Source organism: Thunnus thynnus, chromosome 15 (genome assembly GCF_963924715.1).
Source record: "Thunnus thynnus chromosome 15, fThuThy2.1, whole genome shotgun sequence".
NCBI classification, from domain to species: domain Eukaryota; kingdom Metazoa; phylum Chordata; class Actinopteri; order Scombriformes; family Scombridae; genus Thunnus; species Thunnus thynnus.
In genome coordinates, this window is record NC_089531.1 from 20,126,560 (window position 1) to 20,144,612 (window position 18,053).

Sequence of the window (18,053 nt, forward strand, 5' to 3'; positions counted from 1 at the left end):
ACTGGCAAACACAGGATGATAAATCTAAATATGTACTGTCACTGAGGGTATAACATTATTTAGTCTGACAGGTAAACTAGAGGAATCTTTCTATGGTGGATATTTTGCTTTCATTTTAATAATAACATTAAAATGGATGTGAATGGTAAAAAAAAGATTTCCACCAGCCTTTCACCAAACCTTGAATTATCTGCAGGTCACTTGTGATTGTGCAGAAACAATCAAAAAAATCACAAAGAAATGGCAACAGAACCGAATGCCTTCAAAAGATGAGTTGTTAGTTCACAGCCTTTATTAGGGACCTCATGTCAAGTTCCTTCAATAACGATTTTCATTTGAATTCAATCTGAGTATGAGGACGAGACCACTGATACTAGTAGCATCAGTTGAAGTATGCATTTTATGTATCGGGGAGAAAAAAAATCTCAAGGATATACTTAACTGTGGATTATTGTTACAGGAATTCACAATATTGTAAAGCAGTTCTTAAGAAAACAGCCACTTGAACCTATTTCATCTCCCAGCAACTACTTCACCCACAGATGAGCCAGATCAAAAAGAGCAGTGCCTCAATCAGACATTTAACAAATTCTCGAGTAAATAATCTCACTAGTCATATACTGCTGTAGCATTATCCATTTGCTGGAGCCAACACTCTTAAACAAGTAAATTATGACACAAACAAGACATTAGTATTATTTACTAATATTTTCGTACACATATTAATATATTTCTGTTATTTTGATTCTTTAAGGATTCAACCTTTGATTAGATTTGTATGATTTTTGTTGCATAGGCTTCGGTATTTTTACCATTAAAGATAGAAAAGAGAAATTCTGATTTGGTTTTAGGTGTCACAGAAAGCCTACAGGGGGCGTCTCTCAGTCAGCAGGTGATGACTCTCCTCACTGGAAGGGAAGAGTGACTCCCTCAGGCGCATCATGCGACCTCCAACCCCAGCATGGACGCAGGCGTCTTCCACTAGTGACCTACGTATGGGCCGGTACACTTTGTAGCGCCTGGGAGAGAGAGAAAAGTAAGATAAGGGATAGGAGGATGAAGGAGAGGGGAATATTCATGGGGAAAATGAGGCAGGTGAAGTCACAATGATGAAAAGGGTGTAAAGGAAGGGTTGGAAAAGAATAATAGAAGCAGACGTCCAAAGGGAAGGATGATAATCATTGCATGGGTGAAAGTATTGGTTCTAGCAAACCTGTACGTCACTGGTATAAATAATGCTTGCATCTTTTGTGAGAGTGTGTTCGTCTCCTTCCATATGGGATCATAAAACTCAAGAGTACTCAGCTGGACAGTATCACTATGTACACATGCGATGTACTCTAAACATCACAAAAACATCTAAACTTCACATCTAAATGTGAGGACTGCTTACTTGTAGACAAGGTAGGCAATGAATGCAAAGACGGCCACCAGCACAGCGCTCGCAGAGAGGACCACCTCTGCAGTGTGAGAAGTCTTGGACACTACAGGAACAGAGAATAACAGTAAGAGGGACAGACTGTTCATCAACTTCCTACAAAGCTGCTATAAAGCGGAGTGTGTTTGTGATGAGACCACACATATATAAAAAAGAAATTATTGTGAACATGTATGGGATATCAGAAAATACAGATGTGTTTGTGTAACTGACCAGGTGTATCTTGTGACTTGTTGATGGTGATGGTGGTGCTGGCCAGAGCCAGGCTGCTGGAGTCCTCCAGAGTGATGTTGACACAGTAGGTACCTGGTTCCAGAAAGGTTCGCCTGAGACGCACCTCACACTCTGACGATGGTGGCACATCATCACACATGATGTTACGCACCTGAGTACAGCTGGGGTCTGACACGATGGTGCAGGCTGAAGTGGGGATGCTGAGGATGAACGACGATGAGGAAATGAAATTTTCAGCTCTACATATAATTTATTGACATCTTAAAACTGTCTTTGAGGAGAAAAACAAATATACATTTACCTTATGTTGTTTGACATTTATCTAAAATAAATGATAAAATAATTATACACTCACCTGCCCATACATTTCACCAGGAAGTTGATGTCAGTGTTGGTCACTCTGGCAGCCGACACGTCCACAATGCGGCTGTTTGCCTCGCTGCTCAGTGAGTGCTTGGGCTCTGTGGAGAACAGATTAATGCAGTTGGTTTGTGATGTGAGATCATCTTCTCATAACATTAAAAAGATGAAGCAAGCCCGTTCTACCTCAAAGGTTTTCATTTGGAGGGTGGTGTGTGTGTGTGTGTGTGTGTGTATGTGTGTGTTTCGCTCCACAAAGACAGGGTTGTGGGGGAAAAAACTGGACCAAAAAAATGAAGGATCAGCATTTTTGAAATGAAATTATAATCCTGCCATAATTCACATAAAAATGCATGTAAGAAATTGAATTTCTTTATTTTTTAATTTAATTTGCTCAAAAACCAGTGTATAATTAAACTTAAGACACAAAAGGTCAGTTTAGTTATTGACGATATTGTTTATTTTTTGTTCCTCTATGACACAATCCTGCCAAATGAAAATGAAACAATGAGGCAATTCAGTAGGCCATATGATATGTTAACTTAGTGCTAATAAGGAAATGTTATATAACATGTGATAATTGATAGAACACAATAAATACATTGATGACACAATGAAAAGGAAACTGCTTCCTCCCACCTACCAATAATGCTGATGTTACCCATGAAGGTCCCATAGGAGTAGCGGAAACACGCATTGCTGTGGACCAGGCGCCTGCTGCGGAGCCAGGCCAGGCCACTGGTGGGTTTGGACTCTGGGGTAACACTGGCAACAAGAGGGGGGAGGGGTTCTGTGGTGGGCAACCCTGTTGTCATGGAAATGGGGGTGGAGGTGGGGAGGGCCCGGCTGGTGCTGGGTGGCACTGAGACAAGAAACAAGTGGCAAGATATGAACTCACTGGACAAGCGCATGCATGGTGCATGGTGCAAGTGCATGCAGGTATGGTTTTATGTTCAAGTTATAGATTCTTCATTAAAAATAAACAAGCTTCTGTTCAGATACATGCAGCAAACACACGGTCAGCTGTGACAACTCACTGTGTGTGGTCTCCATCTTGATAGTAACAGCATGAGTGTCCGGTGTGGGGGCTTCTGGAGGAAGAGACAAGAATACAGATATGACCATCACACACCTGTGCATTGTTATGTAACTCTTCAAATTGATCTGCTTGGAGAGAGTCACTTTTTTGCATTTTTTTGCCGTTTTGTAACATAATTAATCCAGTGTTCAGCTCTAGGTTAACAGGGTGGATGCTTGCCGACAGAGGGGTCACATTTTATCAATTACCTTCAGTCATAATCAGATAGCTTTGGTTTTATTTATCCAGGTTTTGAGATATTAATCTCTGCAAGTTTTGATGAATCGAAATTAAAAACTATTTCCAGAAACATGCTCAACCACATACATTTCAGAAATTAATGTCTTAAAACTTGGTACATAATATTAAACTTGAGCATAAAAGTAAATATAGGGTGAACCAAGGCTTGAAGGACAAAATCTTTCACTATTAGACTACCTTGTTGTCCATGTCTTTAAATCTGAGCCATGGTGAACAGACATATTCTATATATAGCGTAGCAAGTTAAAGGATTTGGGACATTCGCTTATTCACTTTCTTGCTGAGAGTTAGATAAGAGGTTGTGTGCACCCTAAATATGAAGCTATAGCCAGGGGACATTTATCTTAGTTTAGCATAAAGGCTGGAAAAGAAAAACACCTCCCAGCACTTCTATAGCTCACTAATTTACACTAAATATATCTTGTAGTGTATTTTTGTACAGATTAAATGAACAAGATATATAACATGGTACTTACTGAGCTTTAGAGGTACTGGATGATAGATTTTTTTAAAAAAAAAACCTTGGACAGAGCCTTTCTACTAAGTTAAACTAACTATCTCCTGGTAGTAGCTTCATATTTAACACAGTAGTATTGATTTTCTTATCTCACTCTCAGCAAGAACTTGAATGAGTATATTTCTCTAAATGTCAAACTATCCCTTTAACTTTAAAGCCACTATTGTAGAGTTAGAAAATGTCTGCCTTTGGCGCCCCCCAGTGGACACTGAGATGAAAATGCTGAAAGCAAAATTTTGTCATAAGGAGTAAGAAACATACAGCAGCTCACAAAATGCTTTGCCCATTATATGCACATGTACTTATGTATATATCTATGTGATTGTCTCAGTCTGTTACTTGTAGCAGGAGATGGTGTGGAGCTCCTTGGGGTCGGGGTGGCACCAGCAGGTGGACATTCAATAGGAAATGCAGCCTCCACCACCAGCTTCACACTCATGCTCCCTAGCGTGCTATAGGTGTGTGTGGTCACGTCACGGTGTGTTACCAGCTGGTTGCCATCTCTAAAGTCCCAGATGTAGTCAATGGCGGAGGCGGTTTTGAGGTAGCCGCTTGGGTCGTGGAGCTTGACTTGAAAGACTACATCTTCACCACGGAAGAAAACATTCTGGGACTGGTTGACCGCAGCCTTCTGGGAGATGTTGACTGCCACTGGGATCTTATCTAAGAGAGCAAGTGTAAGGGAGTGATAAATAATTAATTAGTTACCAGTGCTTAGATCTGTCTATTTGCTGAAACATGTAAACAGTTATTTGTCAACCTGAGGTTTGTCTCTACCTGTGACATAGAAAACAGCGTTGTCAGTGGTAAGGGGGCTGTACTTCCTGCGCTCACGTTTCCTGTAGACCAAGACCTCCATGACCTCTGCCCCCACGGGGATGCTGGATGTGTTGAGGGTCAAGCTGGAGGAGGAGCCATCACATGTCTCATAGTATTGGCCTGGAACAAATAGAGAAGTCAGAAGGAGAAAGAAGTCAGTTTGAGGTGGATTTTGTCTTTGTTAATGCACCTGTGCACAGTTGTAAACTTGCATGTCTCACCCATTGAGTGCCACACGTAGACATAGCTCTTGCGTCTCCAGTCATTGCTTTGAGGGAAGGGCTTTCCATCAGGGAATACATTGCATTTCGTGGTGTCTGTACACTTTCCAAAGCCATAGTCATCCAACCAGGAAGTCCAGTTATACACATAGCCGGAGCGCACCTGACCATTTGCTGCTCACAGGAGAAAAAAGTGAAATAAAAGCATTATTTTAAGTCTGTTTGTTTCATGGTATCATGGTATTTTGTGGTGGAATGTGATGTTAGGTGTTAAAGGATGTGGCCTTTTCAGGGTTTCTCGCAGCACCTGAGGCCTCCAGCTCCGTACCGTCCGCACAGTGGTCATCCCATACAAGGTCCCCATTGGCATCCTCCTTCTGGCACGGAGGATGCTCCAGCTTTGCAGTGAAGGTGATGGAAGAGCCGTTGAGAGCCGGGCTGTCACTGGTCAGACGAACCTTGGGTTTACCTGCAGAGAGGTGGATATCCCTGGTTAACAACTCAACGTGTAATAGCAAAGATTCAGATGAAAAAAGATGACCTAACTCACCTTTTCGGTGCATGAGCTCCTTTGGCTTCGGGTTTAGTGGTGGGTAAAGGTATTCATCCCATGGGTTGGTATCAGGATCCCAGCCAGGGATTGGTGGAATTGGAAATGGAAACTTTCCTACTACTGCATGCTTGTGGGGAAACATGTCACCATATGCTGGAGAGAGAAAGCAGAGCAGCTATATGAAAACATTTAGTTTTGTTAGTTAACGGTGTGCATTTAGAGGCTATTGAATTGTTTATTTCCTTTTATGTGTAAAAAGCGTGACAGGAATTCCATCAGGCTACAGTTTAAAAGGTGATTGTTTGCTCAGCTACAAAGATAATTTGATAAGTCTATCCCCAAAAGACTTTTATTACGGTGTCTACAAGCATGGTGCTAGAGCTGGTTTCAAATCTTATTTATAATGAAGTTCAACTCATTATAAAGTTATCATGGAAACATTTTATCTCACGACAGTGTGTTAAATTACAAAATTATAAAAATCTTTCATGAATCCCATCTAAAAAATAAGAACAACAATCTGACTTTCTGTTCACCTGAGAGATGAATGCTGAGATTCAGTTTTTATTAGTGTTTTAATTGAAATATTATTATTAGTGTTTTAATTGAAGTAATTAAGTATAAGAAGGACTATGGTCCAGCACACAATATAATTGAAACTGGACATGAAAAGCCAAATACATAAGAAAAAGAAAAAAACACACAAAATTTGGGATAACCTTTATATACTGAGAATATCTATTCAGTGAGAAAGATGATAAACACTCACAGATAATAAAATCTGACCCTGGACTCATTCATTATTATCTGAAATTAATTTATCTGATACTGCCAAAATGTCTTTAGTCAATCAGTAAACTTGTTCTGTATAACTCCATGGCTTTGTTAGACTTTAGCCTGAGTGACATATCTTAATTGTCAAATGTGGATGGCAGAGGAAAACAACAAATTCCATCTCTGTAATTTGATTAAAGGAAAAGAATCCAGATCTCAGTGAAGGCAGACATATGTAAAGATCATCAGCTGATGGCATGACAAACTTAGACGTTCTGAAATAACTGTGTTGCCTATTTGTAATAATGAAAACAACTTTTGTTGTAATAATGTTTAAAATTAAAGTATTTTGTTGGTGTTCTTTTTCCCCCCTTTGGATATGTGACCCCAGCTCGACTTTGTAAATGAAATATGTCGTAATACCGTTTGAGGGTTGAGGTGCAGGAATGTAAAATCGTTACTTTGCAAAGATAATTTTCTATTTTCTGAGTGAGTGTCTGCTATTCAGTCACAGTCTGACTGGAGAGCGTCAGCCAGGGCACACGCCTTAATTAAACTCATGGGACTCTGACTACAGAGAGCTGACTACAGGACAGTTATTACAGAAACTGAGCAAAATATCGAATATATTTAAAGTCTATTTCATACTTAATGACATAATATTCTCTCAGCCCGGACAGATAAGTTCACAGCAGTTCTGTGATATCAATGTGAATGCTTAAATTGAAGCAAGGACATTTAACACGATGATCCTGCAGTTAATATTTCAACACCAGACCTCTTCAGACTTACTGTTCAAAATACTGTATAACTTTGACTTCCAGTAGCCTGCTGACTACTAAAGTTTAAAGTAGTAACACTTACTTTTGTGTCCATCCGCTTGGTACAAAAAGCAGGCACAGGCTAGAAGAATAACATACTTCAAGGCTCCCATTTCCACAAGGTGAAAATATTAATATATATTATTTAAAAAAGTAACCTGTCCACCTCCCTAAATACTATCTCTGCACCGACAGATGTTGTCCCACTCTCTGCTCGTCCAGCTCTGCCAGTACTTCCCTCTGCTTGTCCTGATGTTCAGTAATTTAATCTGGGGCCGCTGAGCGCACAAACATGTGATGTTTTTTAACAAGACGCATCTCATCCCTTATTAGTGTCCTGGACACAGGAAACACACGAGAGAAATGGTGTATGCGCGTGCCCCCCTCGTCTTCTTACTTCCTCAACTCTCTCTGATGACACATTATCAAGGCTTTTCTTTCTGATGAGGGACTATAAACATTTTTATAACTTCATGCATAGAGGCTGTATGATCACCTCCCGTGTTTATTTGTTAATTGATTTGGTATCAGACGCTTTTGAAAATGTGATGAACATGTGTGTACAAAATCTTTTATTAACTATTACTTGTTGCTGCAGTGCGATGTCGTCGACAACTTTCATTTTTTTGCGAATTTAGGCCATTATCTTTGTTATCAACACACAGGTTTTAGTATGATTCTCAAACTTAATTCATCCAAAAACGAAATTGTTTTATTATTATCCAAACAAAGAGAATTTTATTAAAGACAGTTGTAACTTCTTGTCATGGTTCCAATAAAATTCGACTCAGATTGATCAGTATCTCCTTTCCTGAACAAGTCGAATCATATTACATTTGATATAATTAGAAAACTCTATTATGAAGTTATTTTTTGATTGTGGGCGTTTTCGTTCAATTATAGATTGGACGCTTGATAACCTTAAATGTCCGTGTGTGACAGCTAACCACATGACAGTCGGTATTCCAATAATAATATTGATAATAATAAAATAATAGTAGTAATTCAGATTGATGCATTTGAGCTATGTCATGATGAGACGCACCACTGCGTGCTAGACTGTGAGCAGGTTGCGCCACAGCTGCATCCGCAAAAGCAGAAGCAAAGCGTCTGATGTAAAGCACGACAGCATCCAGCATGTGATTAACGTCATTTTTTGTTTGGTTTTTTTTTGACCTGTCACAAGGAGAGTTTTGAAACAGCAACAACGCAAACATGACATCTCTCTCAAATTCACATGTCTGTTTAAAAGTCAAATAAAATTTGCTTTCATCATTCTTGTAACAGAAAACTTTATTCAAACTTTATTCTTTACGGTGTGGAAATTCTTTACCTCTAAAACATAAAACGTTGACAGCAGACTGCATTAGACATGTTATTTTTTCATGAGGAGAATTCAGATAAAATACATTAATTATCTCCAGTTGATTTCCCGCATTAAATCCAAAGAAGAACAGAACGAGAGAAGAATTTGTCAACTTTGAAACAGCAACGACTTCATATGTAATGTAGAATAAATTCAAATCCCTTTACTGATTGGTAAAATGATGTCAGGAATTAAGCCAACATAAGCTATCTAACATACACCCGGTACATTCACATGAATTAGCCTATAGATAAGGTTATTCATAAGGTTTTCCTGCCACAAGGTGATGATGATTTGGTTTGTCTCTGGGGCTACAGTGCATGATTAGTTAATTATAATCCAATTAAATTATTTCTAAGTCACACCACCACTCAATGTAATCGGTCCAGCTGTCCAGCTTCTAAAGAAGTAAAGTAATAATAATATGCATTCTAATCGACTTTGTTGTTGTTGACATTTGTGTTCTACCAGGAGCAGATAAACACAAATATAATTCATAACATCATATGATCACATGTATACTGAACACATTCCTACTGGAAATGTGTGAATTAAACAAAACATCAGATGTTGTTCATTCATTCCATTTTCATGACACCTGAGCATCTGTTAATGAAGCTCCTGAAGAAATTCAGTAGGTTGACCATGACTTAAGATTTTTTTTTAATTTTGTAATTCATTTTTTTCGTCAAAAAACATGAACTGTAGGGAAAAAAACGTCAGTGAACATCAATACTGCTCATTCTCCAGTAGAGGGCAGCACCACTCCGCAGCTTCTCACTTAAAACGAATGTCTGTGTCTGTGTCTGTCAAATAAGCTTTTTCATTGACATGAATGGTGAAGTTACATTATTGCCAACACTAACATTATTGAATGTTTTTACACAAGAAAAAAACAATAATCGCAAGATAACAAATACAAACCATCAGAACTAATATACACAAACATAAAAACATGAAACAAAGTAGAATGAATAAAGAGAGTCATGCCTTTTCTCTTTGGTTGTGGCAAACGACTGCAAAATTTGCCGAAAGAAAGACATTTTGCTGCTTTGTCTGAAATGTAGGGAAGTTAACCCTCAATTATGTGATGTGATTTCTGAACATAACATGATATTTTGCGCACTCTCTCTCCATATATATATGTATATATATATATATGTATATATATATATATATATATATATATATATATATATATATATATATATGGAGAGAGTGAGAGAGAGAGAGAGAGAGAGAGAGAGAGAGAGAGAGAGAGAGAGAGAGAGAGAGATACATGCATACATACATGCATACACACATACATACATTCATATATTTATATTTATGTATGTGTGCGCGCGCATGCGTGTGCGTTGCTCCTCTTTTTCAGGCCAGACAGAGGACATCTATGGTTGTAAAACAGAAATTTGAATGAACAACAGCCCAGAAATGCATCATGTAGCCAATTCGTCTTTCATTTGTATTCTCTCTCTCTCTCTCTCTCTCTCTCTTTCTCTCTCTCCCTGTCTTGCTCTCTCTATCTCTCTCTCTCGTTCTCTCTCCGTGTGTGTGTTTGTGTGTGTGTGTGTATGTGTGTGTTTGTGTGTGTGAGTGAGGGGAGGATGCATGCGAGTAGGCCTACTTGTCGTGCCTTCTCATTTACAGCTCTGGCTCCTCGTCAGATGGAGGAATGCAGGCACATTCCTGAGTATGTGTGTGTGGGACTGGACCTCCTCTCTCACTATGTGTGTCTATGTGTGTGTGAGTGTGAGTGTGAGTGTGTGTGTGTGAGTGTGTGTGAGTGTGTGTGTGTGTGTGTGTATGTGTGTGTGCGTGCGTGTGTGTATCCGTGTTCTTTCTGTGTTTATGTGTGTGTCTGAAAATGTGCTGGCAGTGGAAACTTCAATTCAGTGTGTGTGTGTTTTGGCCGCAGGATGGAACATATGGGAGTGTTCACTGTGCAGAACTGGAAATACATGAAGACCTTCTTTCCTTTTCAATCTCGTGCCTTATAAACAACGTTATTCCCACAAGAACACAGGAGTCAGGAGCCGGTCGTTTCTTTCTCTCTCTCTCTCTCTCTCTCTCTGGTCTTTCATGCCCTCTCTTTCATGTCCACCTCCTCTGTAACACCCTCATCTTATTGCTCTCTTTCTTGCCCTCTTTTGCTCTTTCAACTTCTCAATCTGTCCCTCCAGGTGTCCCTCCTCCCTCCTGCGTATACTGTAATCATAATCATCAGAAACCATCCTGCCCTGTCATCCTGAGCAGAGGGGAGGGTGAGTGTATTTGTGGATAATGGAAAGAAGGCAGGAGGCTGCTAATCCCACCAATTCACCCAGGACGGCCTAATCACAGACGCAAGAGCCGCCAGACAGTCACCACCATCACCAGGACAGGGAACTGGTCTCTGACTGCAGCCAAACTGGAAGTAAAAGCTCCACAGGTTGTACTGCCAACTTACATGCAGTGGCCTTCCACAGCTCGAGTCAGCCATAATACAGAGCAGAGCTTGTGAAGTGAGCTGACGCAGAAAGGTCTTCATTTGGTGATGTGGTGAAGAAAACTTGGGCAGTCTGACCTCCTGTCAAGGCACTCTGAGGTCACTTGGAAAAGGTATTAGGAAATAATTAGGTTAAATTTGTCCTTTTCCACTGAAATACTCAATACATGACTTATGAACATTTTCCCTTATAAACATTTTTTTCCATAATCTCATTTGGTGCCACTTTTTTTTTTGTGCTAAATTCATTGTGATACAGTAGAAAACAACTTTCTGACAAAAATTTTCCACTCGTCCAGCACTCGAACTGGGACGGATCGAGGTCTTTGTCTCCATTCAGATGAAAACTGCAGCGCCGGTTGCCAAGATCTCCCCGGAGAACCGGGGAGATCGAAGCTGCGAGCCGCCCCTCTTCCCGGCACCGACAGACGGTCATGGGACTGCGAGGCCCGCCGCCAGCTGGCCGGAGAGAGCCTCTTTTGATGTGTGACGCACCGGGGAGACGCCTGCACCAAACTGACTCTCACGCACAGACCGGAGGAAATATAAAAACAGTCTCATTCCGCTGCAATGTGGGCTTATTTATAATTTACTGTTGTTGCTGCTAGAAAACATATTGCTTTGGTAAATTGAGCCATTGCCATGACAGACCACGTTTCAGAGCAGAACATAACTTTTGGGATTGACAGTAATATTAGAATGACACAAGATGACAGTAAAACTAACCACTGAATCCCCAGCAAAGCAATAAAATTAAAAATACCATAAAAACAATAAACTCTAAGTAGTCTGACAGTTTGAGTAGCAGATAGTTTGTGCGCCACGGTGAACTGGAATTTTAGTTTGTCTAAAAGGGTATTATAACCCCTGCTACCCTCTGAACTGTTCAGAATACTTTATCAGCCCCTTTAGCAGGTGTAGATGTAGCAGGTGGATGTATCAGGTGCATCTTCAAGCTTTTATTTGACTTCTCAGATTTACGCAGGCTTTAGGACCACGGGATGAGCTGGATCATGAGAGGCAAAGTCTGCGCACCTCCACCATTTAGAAGTTGAGGGTTTGTCTTCAACCTGCCCTGCCTGTCACACGTATCGCAGGTCTGATGCCCCATGGATACAGCTCTACTCGTCAGGAGATTGCTCAATATGTACGATTTATTTGATTTCCTGTTTCTCGGGTAATCTCTGCACACACTCATCAGTGCACTTAAAAGTTGAGGCAACATGGGGAAGTTAAGACAGCACTGGGCTAACTTCTAAGCACCCCTCTCTTCTCCCCTCTCCTCAGTATGAGGCTGTGGGGCAGAGCTAAAGTTTTCCGGAGGAGGATGCTCTGTCTCTGGTTGCTGCTCCTCGGGTTCGCCTTGGTTACGCTAGCACTCTCGGACCTGTTTAAGCGGGAAAGGGACAACACTTATCAGAAACCTGGCCCTCCCCGCCGTCCCCTACAGCGGGTCCCCAGTCCACCGGACTTGGATGTCATCGTGGACTCCCGGGACGATGCCTTAGAGTTCGTTGTCGACCTCAGCCCGCTCAACTCTCTGCAAGAAGACCAGCTTTTATTCGTGCGATCGACGCAAGGCACCAAGAACCCTCCGCAGAGGAAGGCGACTTACAAGGTGCTTCTGCCGGTAACGAATAAGCATACCACCCCGGCGCCACCGACGCACGGTGAAATGGGGAAGGCAGTGCGGCTACACCTGAAGGGCGCGGACAGGGATAAGGAGCTGTCTGCATTGCAGAAGTACGGTTTCAACGAAGTGGTCAGCGAGAAGATTTCACTGCATCGCAGGCTGCCTGAGATGCGCCATCTTCAGTGAGTGCAGGGCGCATGTGGCCAAAGCTCACAAGATATAAACCAAAACTTTTGCAGTGCAATTACCCCACTTTGGTATTAAAGAGCGTCAAAGTTGTTACTTTGACTGTGTGTAATTGTTTCCCATTTAACAGGTGTCTGGGGGAGAAGTACAGCGAGTCGCTGCCGTCGGCCAGTGTTGTTATCTGTTTCCATGACGAGGCTTGGTCCACGCTCCTGCGCACAGTGCACAGCGTGCTGGATACTGCACCTAAACAGCACCTACGGGAGGTCCTGCTGGTGGACGACCTGAGCCAACACGGTACGTTTCTGCGCCCCTTCACATTCATCCATCCGTCTGACCTGATTAATCTGCTGATCACACGTCCTTGTCTTTGCCTCTGTGCAATTCAGGTCACCTGAAGAGTGTGCTGAGCGAGTATGTGGCACATCTGGATGGGGTGCGTTTGATTCGCAGCACCAAGCGACTGGGGGTTGGAGGGTGCCGTAGTCTGGGTGCTGCCAGGGCTGCAGGGGAGGTGCTGGTGTTCATTGACTCCCACTGTGAATGCCAGAAGGGTTGGCTGGAACCGCTGCTGGAGAGAGTGGCCCAGGACAGGTATTCACTCTAATCCTCAATGAGAGTAATGACCAGCAGTTCAAAAGCCTTGTTATTTAGTTGTATGATAAACACACTCATTGCAAACTGATCTGCTGGTTACCAAAAATAGAAAACATTAGTTGTGTGTAGATAAACATCTGGCTGGGGAAAACCAGCTGTGCCCAAACTCTCTCTCCCTGCTTGTCTCTGTTGCGTTCTGCTGTTTGACAGAAGCACTTGAGAAAAGTGAGAAGATGGAGGTGTTCAGAGTGATCAGTTGTCCTCACTCATTAGGAAGGCAGGGGATACATATGCTGCTGTGTCCGAACCTCAGCTCTCATGATTTGGCTCAGGTCTTGTGTCTCAGACTGCCTGCAGCGTGGCTCTAATTAGACTAGGTAATTAGGCTGAACTCTCCAGCCTGGAATCTGCAACCACTCAACTCTCTTAGCCACATGTTTGACCCTTCTCCCATTTCTTGCCCCCCTCCTCCACCACATGAATCTTTTCAGTCCTTTGAACATCATATCACACATGACCTCTCGGTAAAAATATTTCAAAATAACATATGCGAACCAGAACAAACCCCAGCAAAAGGACAATGCATGTTTCTAAACTTGGCTTCCGTGACACAGACTGAAACACACTCAACCACAGACATGTGCAAATATAAACACACACTGAAGAAGAAACACTTCTCCTCTTGTCAGTATCCATGTCACCTTGATGCACACAGACTTTGAATAATAAAATGTAGCTGTGGAAAACTCAAATTTAAAAATTCTCAATCTTTCAAATTGACTGTCAGGAACATGCTTTCCATTCATAACATCGCCCTTATTTTGGATACTTGACAGATGTCAACAAAAAGACTCATTTGAACAGAAAAATCACTGCTCAGATGAATGTGGTGTCTCTGCAGGACCAGAGTGGTGTCTCCCCTCATGGATGTGATAGACTGGCAGACTTTTCAGTACAATGCCACCCAGTGGCCAGTCAAAGGAGTGTTCAACTGGAGACTGGACTTCTACTGGGAGTCAGAACCACAGCTGCAAGATAAGGACCCAAGCTCGGCTGTTAACCCTGTGCGGTGAGTTTACAACTGCTTCTCACATGAGTTTACCTGAGAGAGTGGAGTTTTACTTAAAGTAATGCAGAGTGAACCTCGAGAGGAAAAACTGATCACATATACTTTTATGTTTATGGGTGCACAATTTACCTTTTGCTATGAAAAGTGCAGAAAATGAGAGAGATGTATGAACTAGAAACCTCTGAAGTAAGCCTGTGATCCTCTGAAGTTCGTATTGTGTCTTTGCTCCAGTGACAACAAGACAAATTCCTGTGTTTTTTTTCTTGGCCAGTAAAGTGATGTTGACTCTGATTGTGACAGGAGCCCAGCTTTAGGAGGCGGAGCTCTGGCTATCGACAGACATTTCTTCCAGAGTGTGGGAGCCTACGACCCGGGGATGCTGCTGTGGGGTGCAGAACAAATTGAGCTGTCAATCAGGGTGAGGGGAATATTATTTGGTATCAACTTTCCGGCTAAATCCTCCCATTTGCACGCTTCGCACAGGACAGACAGATGACAGATTGCTTTTGCTTTTCCTTTCTAAGTCACATAATCTTTTTAAGCGTTACTCTGGATGAATGATTTAGTTGCCTTCTGTCAGGGCCTCAGGAATGTTGAGCTGGGACATGATGCCTTTTGCAAATGGAAATCTCAGGTTGGATTGTGGTCTGGGAATGTCTTGGTCTGTTCACTGCACAATTATAAAGAGGGAATGTTACATGACCCCTTGGTTTCCTGTGATGACCATTATAATTCATATTGGGGTATTGTAGCCTGTTCTGTGGGAGATTAAACAGTAAAATGGTACAGTGTGGAAAAATGCAACTTGCAAAACAAAAGATCATTTATGGACCAACATGCAAAATACAGTAATTCTTGTTATACTTACAGAAATTCCAGAAGCTTTTTGTCACTTTACAGTAAAATGTACATCAGGGTTATAAACCTGTTTTTATTTTTCATGCTATCCTAGGTGTGGTCATGCGGGGGCTCCATGGAGGTGGTTCCCTGCTCCCGTGTGGCCCACCTAGACCACCACCACCTGCCTTACCGCTTCCCAGATGAGGACCTGCTTCAGAGGAACAAGATCCGCATTGCAGACACCTGGATGGACGATTACCGGAAGATCTTCTACAGGAGAGACACACTGGCTCATTTCATCAGGCAGGTATGTGTGTGTTAGTGGGATTTTGTCAAGAGATCAACTGGTGAGGGTCCTGAATACTGAAAATCTAAACACATAAATGTTTTTTTTGTCTTTTGTACAGTCTGAGAGTCCTAATATCACAGAGCGTCTGCACATAAAGAGTAGTCTGGGTTGCAGGAACTTCCAGTGGTACCTCACTACGGTGTATCCACAACTTTACATCCCACAGGACATGCCTGGACTGTCAGGAGAGGTAGCGCACACACACACACATACACACACAAATATACACGATAGCCATGACAGACTGTGATGTGTCATATTTGTGCCTGTTTGAAGCTTTACAATGTCGGCACCGGTAGCTGTGCAGACTACCCCAGAGGGCAGGGACTGCATGGTGGGTCCATGAAAATAGCACCATGCAGCGGGACGGGCAGCCAGGTAACCTTGCTGACACTTTATCCAGTGGTGAAAGTCAGAAAGAGACGAGTAACACACAGTGACAAAAATGATCTCTGTTGTCGTTGCAGCACTGTGATCTAAACTCTGAGGGTGAAGTGCGATGGGGTCCAATGGGGTCTTTGTGTTTAGACACCAAAGGAGAGCATGTGATCCTCTCTCCATGCCCCAACCCCCGACCAACCACCAGCAGACTCCAGTGGAAGTTCATAAAGGCAAGACAGAACACTAAACATTTTTGTTGTACATTTTAAAACATTTATATAGTCACCAAAGGTGTTTGGCTAACTCTATATGTCTGTTTGCTGCGCTTCAGCTGAGCGGCCAGCTCGTTCACCAACAGTCCCAGTTATGTCTGGAGGCTGTAAAGGATGGAGGGCTCCCACACAGCAGCAGTGTTAAACCAAAAGAAGTCAGCACCCGTACCAGCGTGGGAGGTCTCTTCCTGCGCCCCTGCACCCATCAACCCAGACAACAGTGGCACTTTGAGCAATTAGTGGCTCCTAAAGGTGCCTGACAGAAAGCACAAATGGACTGGTGAATTTGCAAGATGTGAACCTTTGGCACATATTATAATATATGTACTATACATAGTGACATGCAGTACGCCTATAGTGAAATGGTGTAGAAAAGTATAACAAATATAATTTTTTGCTCCACTTTATCACGCTTTTTTGTTCCTGTTTTAAGGATTGCAAATAGCATTTATTGTGTATATAATAAATAATAAAATATAATAAATAAAATAATAAAATGACAGATTATATATTGGGAATATCAATTTGGATATCTATTATTGTATTGTAGCTAATTTATATATATTAAATCATACAGCATATGCTAAATGAAATTGTAAATAATAGTATGAAGAAATGTAGAAAGTTCTTTCTTACTTCAGTAAATGCATTTCATTAATTCACGTTTGAATGTTTTTGACTACGAGTCTGAAATATTTAAATATTCAGCAGACAGAATCACATTTAAAACCACTATATCTTTATGATTTGAGTGCTGGGTTGTGGCAGAAATCATGGCAAAATCTTAAAAGGCTTCTTGACAGCTATCATGAATTTTTAGACCTACACCACAAGTCAATTCATCCTTCCTATCCCCTTGACTTGAAGTAAAAAAAAAAAAAAAAAAAGGAATTATTAAAAACAGGGTTATTAAAAACATTTTTCACACACAGGATAAGAAGATAACAGAAAATGGGATCTATTTTCTGAATGACTCCTCAATTATTGATAGGGATCAATTAAAACATACTCAAATCACTATAAAAAAGAACTGCCTGTTGCCTACAGGCCTACAGTTAGGCTCACTGATTTGAGAATAAAAAACAGACTAAAGTTATTATAAAGGCCCCACAGTTAGTTAATACATGAACACTTATACTCTTGTGGTCCAATTAGGGGAAGTCTCAATGAAGTTTCCTGTTTCAACATGACAATGCCTGTCCACAGAATGGGGTCCATAAAGACATGGTTTTCCTAGTTTGGTGTGGAGGAACTTGACTGACCTGCACTGACCTCGTGTGGCTGAAGGTGAACAAATCCCTGCGGATAGATCCTTCCAAGAGGCGTGAAGGCTGTTATATATATCATGTACTGCATGATATCAAACACAGGTGTTTTCACTTATCTGACTGATTAGATGCCTTTTCAAGTTGAAGTTAGAGCTGTGCAGGAAAAGCACAGGTGTTATTAATGTCATTAACAATGACTCTGTTCTATTCAAGTGTCCCAGTAAGAAATGACAGCAGCATACACAATACCAGGACCCTGAAACAGGAGCAGCTACATCTTATTATTTACACCTGTGGTTTTCTCACTGTGACATGTCACAATGTTTCTGTGAGAAAAGCCTTTAAGAACGATAAATGTGTGATGTGTTCCACCATAACAGCTGCAGCAAAACTCTTGAGAAGAGACCTAATCAGGCAAAATAAGTGAAAACACGTTTGAGTAAACCATAGGTGTGCAGGGTCTTCAAAATTAATTAAACATTAATTAGTTTTACATTGACTACTCCCAAAATGATTTAATCTTAAATA

General features: G+C 41.4%; 2 protein-coding genes across 3 annotated transcripts; one reads left to right on the top strand and one right to left on the bottom strand.

Annotated features, from left to right (window-relative positions):
* Positions 1-270: 270 nt before the first annotated feature.
* gpnmb (glycoprotein (transmembrane) nmb) lies at positions 271-7,318 on the bottom strand. Of its 2 annotated transcripts, none has more exons than XM_067611259.1 (12): positions 7,120-7,318; positions 5,479-5,634; positions 5,236-5,397; positions 4,929-5,102; positions 4,666-4,827; positions 4,228-4,551; positions 3,070-3,123; positions 2,676-2,894; positions 2,028-2,133; positions 1,652-1,872; positions 1,394-1,484; positions 271-1,019 (listed from the first exon to the last, which is right to left on the bottom strand). In XM_067611259.1, the coding sequence occupies exons 1-12, from the start codon at positions 7,187-7,189 to the stop codon at positions 866-868; spliced, it is 1,893 nt and encodes a 630-aa protein (XP_067467360.1). In that variant the 5' UTR covers positions 7,190-7,318; the 3' UTR covers positions 271-865. The 2 variants fall into 2 exon arrangements, with proteins under 2 accessions (XP_067467360.1, XP_067467361.1); XM_067611260.1 differs by having other exon boundaries at positions 5,257-5,397; positions 7,120-7,317.
* A 4,518-nt stretch (positions 7,319-11,836) lies between these two features.
* On the top strand, positions 11,837-16,754 carry LOC137197816 (polypeptide N-acetylgalactosaminyltransferase 15-like). Its single transcript, XM_067611261.1, has 10 exons — positions 11,837-12,745; positions 12,880-13,046; positions 13,139-13,343; positions 14,248-14,415; positions 14,716-14,833; positions 15,368-15,562; positions 15,663-15,794; positions 15,881-15,982; positions 16,072-16,215; positions 16,317-16,754. The coding sequence occupies exons 1-10, from the start codon at positions 12,219-12,221 to the stop codon at positions 16,515-16,517; spliced, it is 1,959 nt and encodes a 652-aa protein (XP_067467362.1). The 5' UTR covers positions 11,837-12,218; the 3' UTR covers positions 16,518-16,754.
* The last annotated feature ends 1,299 nt before the right edge of the window (positions 16,755-18,053 follow it).